This window comes from Carlito syrichta, unplaced genomic scaffold, assembly GCF_000164805.1.
Source record: "Carlito syrichta isolate Samal-C Ts95f unplaced genomic scaffold, Tarsius_syrichta-2.0.1 Scaffold315540, whole genome shotgun sequence".
NCBI lineage: Eukaryota > Metazoa > Chordata > Mammalia > Primates > Tarsiidae > Carlito > Carlito syrichta.
Window position 1 is genome coordinate 135,550 of NW_007259636.1, and position 7,023 is coordinate 142,572.

Below are 7,023 nucleotides of genomic sequence, written 5' to 3' on the forward strand. Positions count from 1 at the left end.
TGTGCCCCCCATCTCCTGAGTGCCATCTCTTTCTTGGGCCACGCTACTCACTTATAGAGAAGACCCTCGGCCTTCAAAATCCAGAGTGGGCCCTCCCTCGTTGACACATTCACCTCCCAGGCCCACCTCTTGTCCCTTCATCCGCCCCCCTGGACAGGGAAGCCTCTCCAAAGAGTTGCCTGCCTGTTGCCTCCAATCCGACCTGCCATTCAAATCTCGCTGTCATTTAAACCGCCCTTTGTCCCAAATGCTCTGGGGTAAGGTGATGGCGACTCTCCATGCTGTCACTCACTCAGGCTCTGGGCAGCACCCCATAGAGTTGCCAACTCCCTGCATCTGGTTTTCTTTCCAGTTTGCTGGACTTTCCCTTTTGGGTCATGGTCATTTATTTTATATGATTTTGCATAATTGTCATTATTATTATTTTTGAGTAGGAGTCTCACTCTGTCACCCAGGCTGGAGTGCAGTGACATGCTTACAGCCACCGCAGCCTCAACCAGCTGGGCTCAGGTGATCTTTCTGCCAAGGTCTCCCAAGTAGCCAGAACCACAGGTGCATGACATGACACCTGACTAATTTTTTTATCTATTGTAGACATGAGGTCTTGAAAAGTTGCCCAGGCTGGTCTCAAACCCCTGGACTCCGGCAATCCTCTTGCCTCCGCCTCCCAAAAGCTGGGATTACAGGCATGAGTCACCGCACTCAATTATTTTGCTTAATTATTACATATACTTCTCACCACTGCTAATCAAGAAGCAGCACAAAAGCAGAAACTTTATTCATGCTATTCACTATTGTGACATAATTTATAAACATTAAAATTCACACAGTTTAGCGTATAGTTCAATGAATTTTCATAAATTTAACAAGTTGTACAGTTGTCACCATAATCAGTTTTAGAATATTTTTCCTTACTCAAGTAAAGTCCTTCACACCCATATATGGTTATTCTAGTCTTACCCCCAGCCTCAGGCAACCACAAACTTATTTACATTTGCCTTTTATAGATATTTCATACAAAAGGAGCCATACGACATGTGGTCTTCTGTGTCTGGCTTCTTTCTGTTACCATAATGTTTCTGAGGTTCACACGTGTAACATGTGTCAGTATTTCATTCCTTTTTTTATTGTTTTATGGTGTTCTATTGTATGAGTAGGCCACATTTTATTTCTCTGTTCATCGGCTGACGGATGTGTGGGATGTTTCCAGTTTCCAGCTATTACGGCGACGCTGCTATGAACATTCATGAGCAAGTCCTTACGGGGACACATTTTCGTTTCTCTTGAGTAAACAGCTAGGAGTAAAATTGCTCAGCCATATGGTAAATTTATGTTTGACTTTTTAAGAGGATGCCACACTGTTTTCTTTTTTTTTTTTGAGTTGGAGTCTCACTCGGTCGCCCAGACTGGAGTGCAGTGGCCGTTCCTGGCCACCGCAGCCTCGACCCGCTGGGCTCCGGCGATCCTTCCGCCTCAGCCTTCCGAGTAGCCGGAATTACAGGCATGCGCTACTACGCCCGGCTGATTTTTTGATTTATTGTAGAGATGAGGTCTCGCTGCCCAGGCGGGTCTCGAACCCGCGGGCTCAGGCAATCTACTCACCTCAGCTTCCCAAAGGCGCGCGATTACAGGCTGAGCCACCGAGCCCGGCCAAATTGTTTTCTAAAGTGGACGTACAATTTACACTCCCATCGGCCAACATTTCTTACTTCTGTCTGTGAAGTGGTATTGCATTCTGATTTGCATTTTCCCTAATGACTAATGAACGGAGCACTTTCTCTTGTGCGTTTTAGCCATTAGTATGTCTTTTGTGGTGATACATCTATTCAAATCTTGGGTTCTTTTTTAAATTGGATTTTCTTCATTTTTGAGTTCTGAGAGATGTTAGTATGTTCTGGATACCGGTCCTGTATCAGATATATGACTAACAAATATTTCCCCTAGTTTGCAGCTGTCTTTTCATTTTTTTAATGGTGTCTTTTGAAATACAAAGACTTTTCATTGTAATGAAGTCTAACTTACAATTTCCTCTTTTATGGATAATGCATTTGATGTCATAGCAGAAAATCTTTGCCTAGCCCAAGGTCTAGAAAATGTCCTGTTTGTCTCCAAACGTTTTATAGTTTTGACTCTTACATTTAGGTATCTGAATTATTTTAAGCCAACTTTTCTATGTACAGCGTGAGGTAACAGTCTATGCTCATCTTTTTGCAGGTGGATAGCCCAAAACCATTTGTTGAAAGGGTTAGGCTTTTCCCATTAAAGTGCCATACACCTTCGTCAAAAGTTAATTGTCCATAAAAGCTTTTTCCTGGACTATCAATTCTGTCTAACTGATCTATGGGTCTACTCTTATGTTAGTGCCATACTATCTTAATAATTAATAGGTATAGCATAAGTTCTGAAATTGATAAACTTAATGGTTTTGGCTATTGTAGGCCTTTTGTGTTACCACATAAATTTAGAATGGGTTTGTAAATTTAATTTGTTGGAATTTTGATAAAATTAAGTTGAATCTATAGGTTAATTTGAGGGAAATTATCATTTTAATAATATCAACTCTTTTAATCCATGAACATGGTATGTCCTATCAATTATTAGGTGTTCTTTGATTTCCCTGAGCAATGTCTTATAATTTTCAGTGTACAGATCTTGTACATCTCTTGTTAAATTTAAACCTATGTATTCTATTCTTTACGATGTTATTGTGAATAAAATTATTTTCTTAACTTTATTTTAAAATTTTTCACATGCTAGTATGCAGAAACTGATGTTTCTATATTATGACTTTGCCGAACTTATTAGTTCTCACAGTTGAGTGTGCGTGTCAATAGGTATTTCATGAATGGACTAACATAATATTATTAGTAATTACAAGAAACCTAGGAGCAAAGGTAAAGTTTTATGCCTATGCCTTAGCCTAAAAATATCAGGAAAATAGGCAAAATATTTTCATGGGGAAGAAGAGATAAAAAAGAAAAGTGTGGATGCAGCTCTACAATTTCACAAGGAAAAATGCCTATACTGCCATGTCTAGTTTTACTTTTTCCAGCACTACACCAAACAAGAACAACTTAGTGGAGCCACAAGGAGACAACAGTGCCTAGGCAAAGTTCAAGAGGAAAATGCCCAACTTCTCCAGAGCCATTTCTACCATGTGATTAGCAAGCTAAGTTCACAGAGTCATTCTGGCTTGTGTATTCCCTGGAATCCTTGTCTCCACACGTCTTAACTAGAGCCTGAAGTCTTTTGAGCCCAGTATTTAGGAAACTTCTGCTGAACACATTTTTTATGAATAATTTTCCTAGAGTATCTAACTGATTGCATGCTAATGTACCAAACTAAGAACTGAGAGAGAAACATATATTTTGCAGCAGCAAGTTGATGTGAAAACCAATAGTTTTGCACAGAAAAATATTTTACTAAATTAATAATGATGAAACAACCATAATGTATAAACTCAGGCATATATACTATGCCTCTTAGCTTAGAGAAAAAAGTGTACTTTTCTCTAGAAACAAATATTTCTCGAGAATTAGGCTATCAATTATTGAATCAGATCCCTACCGTTCATGGGCTACCAAGCATCATTAGTCTGCTTCACAGAATTACTGGATTCTATATCACTTATTTGGTCAGTTTGATACCTCTCCACTTCACAGATAAAGTCCTAGCTTTTTACTTTTAGCTAATTCAGCAAAAAAGTCCTAAAACTAGCTATGATATGATTTAATAATTTCAGAAAAGTCACATAGCGTAGCTGTGCCTATTTTTCCTAAGTGGAAGAATAAGCATATAACAAATTGCACTGTAATCGTGATTTTCACTAGTAATTGTACTGTAAAACAGTGATTTTCAACCTTTGGAGGCATTGTGATACACTGTCAACATGAATTTGATTTTGCAACCATACGCACTCCCTAAAGGGGTTTTGTTTGTATCTTAGAGTTTACAGCAATATCTTTATACATATTTTAAAAATCACATCACTGGAGAGGTACTATCCCTAAGGATCACCAGACTAAGTATATATAATAGTCAACAGAAGTGGTTCTGAGACTTTGGGAACAGAAGAATCATTTATTACTGTAGATTCCCACTTTTCTCAAATTCTGATTTAATGTAGGCATTCAGGAAATTCCAATACTGTAAAAATGCAACTAAATCTGTTAGTGACTCATTTCAACATTTATTCCTTCATTAAAATAGACAGCACAATTTTAAAGTCAAGTTCTAGGCACTTACCCAACAAAAGCAAATGTTTTCCCTTTGGCATCTGGATCCTTAACCGCATTAACAATTCCTTTGGATACATCGGCAACCTGTAAGAAATTGTAACGCAACTTTAACTAATTGTTGAAAAGTAAAGAGAGAAAAAGAGATAGAGGGAGAGCTGGGAATAAAGAGAGGGAGAGAAGGAGGAAGAAAGGAGAAAGGGGGGAGAAAGGAAAGCTGGTCTCACCAGTCACAACCAAGACAACGTGACAAAAGAATGACATTGCCTATTTGCAGAAAGCTTCCAAAAGAAAGCGCCTTCTGAAGAGCCCAAATAATCCCACATTAGAGGGCTCATTTGAGTATTCTCCCTAGCCAGGGCACATTTATTTCAGATAGCTTAGGCCTTGTTGATTTGCCTTTGTTTGCTATCTTGCCAACTCTCAACTCTGCTATTAAGCCATTGCATTAGACTGAACCACATGGAATCGCTGGCATTCCACCATTAGGATTTTCAACAATAGTAATTGTATATTGTTTAGACCCAATGCTTCCCAATCAGAGGTGATTTTGGCACCCAGGGGACATCGGACAACTGTCTGGAGATCTTTCATTTTTGTTTTTTTGAGTCGGAGTCTCACTCTGTTGCTCAGACTGGAGTGCAGCGGCCGCTCCCGGCCACCGCAGCCCCGACCTGCTGGGCTCCGGCGATCCTTCCGCCTCAGCCTTCCAAGTAGCTGGAACTACAGGCATGTGCTACCACGCCCGGCTAATTTTTTTATTTTAGTGTAGAGATGAGGTCTCGCCTGCCCAGGCAGGTCTCGAACCCGCGGGCTCAGGCAATCCACTCACCTCAGCCTCCCAAAGGCGTGGGATTACAGGCTGAGCCACCGAGCCCGGCTTCTGGAGACCTTTTTAGTTGTCACAACCAGGGGTGGTACAACTGGCATCCAGTGGCTAGGGGCCAGGAATGCTGTGAAGCATCCTACAGCAATCCCCATAAAAAAGAATTACCCAAGCCAAAACGTCCATGGTGCCACCACTGAGAACCCTGGTTCAGCCTAACATGGAATTCAACATGCTCTTTCACCTCCGGGGCCCTGGACATTTTGCTCTCTGTGCACACAACGTTCACCCCCAGCTCCCTTCATCTGACTTACCTTTAGTCACCTCTGAGGTCTCACCCCAAACGCTATTTCTTCTGAGAGGTCCAAGTCTGGATTGTGCCCTTCTGATTTAATTTCATAAAACCCTCTATTATAGCACTCAATACATTGCATCATATTTGCTTTATTTACTAGCCTCTGACTGAGAGCAATTTGAGAACATCAATGTGTATCTGTCTAGTTAACATCTCTATATCCCCAGTGATACGTACAGTGTGCCCAGCACATTACGGGTTCAATACAGTTTTCCTAAACAAGTGAAGACACCGAGAAGGCAATCAGCTGATGCAAGTTGACAGAAATGTCAAAGTTACAGGATTAGAGCCGGGCTTGGTTGCTCAGCCTGTAATCCCACACCTTTGGGAGGCTGAGGTGAGTGGATCGCCTGAGCCCGCGGGTTCCAGACCTGCCTGGACAACTTGGCGAGAACTCAGCTCTACAAAAAAAATCAAAAATTAGCCAGGCGTGATAGCGCGTGCCTGTAATTCCGGCTACTCGGAAGGCTGAGGCGGAAGGATCGCCGGAGCCCAGCAGGTCGAGGCTGCGGTGGCTGGAAGCGGCCACTGCACTCCAGTCTGGGTGACAGAGTGAGACGCCAACTCAAAAAAAAAAAAAAAAAAGTTACAAGATTGGGTTGAAGCCAGAAACCTGGCCACCCAAACCTGAATCCAGCTAAAGCCCTTTCTAAGCCCTTTCTTTGAGGGTACTCACATATACTGGTTGTTTCACCGTCCTCCAGCCCAAGGAGATAAGAGGCACACCAATAAACTGACGCATATCTGGCAGAGGTAAGAACGAGAACTATCCTGAGAAAGTTGAAGCTGCTATAAGACCCACCAGTTTCAGAGGAGTTAACACAATCATTCCACATACAGAAATAATATGATTATGTGGCTGACTTTGAATAAACAAACAATCTCACAAGGACTAGCTATTTGTTTTTCAGATAATGGAAAATAAAAAAGTCAAACATTTAAGGACACAAAGCATAAGGAAAAGAGGTTAAATGGCTTGGCAACAAGTCTGCTCTACGACGTTAAATATGGCCATGCCCAAGACTGGACTCTAACTGCATCCATTCGAAGGAAGAACACAAGACTCAACAGATAAGAAATAGAGCATCATTAACCCAGAAAAGACCTGGTAAAAATGGAAATTTAGTGTATGATGAACACAGTATAACAAACCTGTGGGAAATTAAAGTACTATTTAACATACAGTGCTGGGACAAGCATTCTACTGTTTAAAAACAAACTTTTTAAAAAGATAAGGGCTCACTTCATACTATAAACTAAAACAAGTTCAAATAGATTAACTATAAAGGTTAAAAATTCCTTTAATGCCCTTAACAGTAGAAATTATTTACAACAGCATCAAAAAGAATACAATACTTAGAAATAAAAAGGTGGCAGAAGACATGTACACTGAAAACTACAGAACACTGCTGAAAGAAGTTAAAGAAGACACAATTAAAGGCATCCCAAGTTCATGGATTGGAAATGTCAATATTGTTAAGATGTTGCTAGGGAGCTGGGCTCGGTGGCTCAGCCTGTCATCCCGCGCTTTGGGAGGCTGAAATGAATAGATTGCCTGAGCCCGCGGGTTCGAGACCCACCTGGGCAACTTGGCGAGACCTCATCTC

General features: G+C 41.1%; 1 protein-coding gene across 1 annotated transcript in view; it reads right to left on the reverse strand.

The window, feature by feature from the left end:
- The window catches only part of LOC103275551 (NADH dehydrogenase [ubiquinone] 1 alpha subcomplex subunit 9, mitochondrial), a 43,273-nt gene that overhangs the window by 5,890 nt on the left and 30,360 nt on the right, over positions 1 to 7,023 (reverse strand). The window contains exons 8-9 of the mRNA XM_021706406.1: positions 6,093 to 6,160; positions 4,246 to 4,322 (exon numbers count right to left, since the gene is read on the reverse strand). Coding sequence (XP_021562081.1) covers positions 4,246 to 4,322; positions 6,093 to 6,160 — 145 coding nt within the window. The remainder of the gene's footprint in view (positions 1 to 4,245; positions 4,323 to 6,092; positions 6,161 to 7,023) is intronic.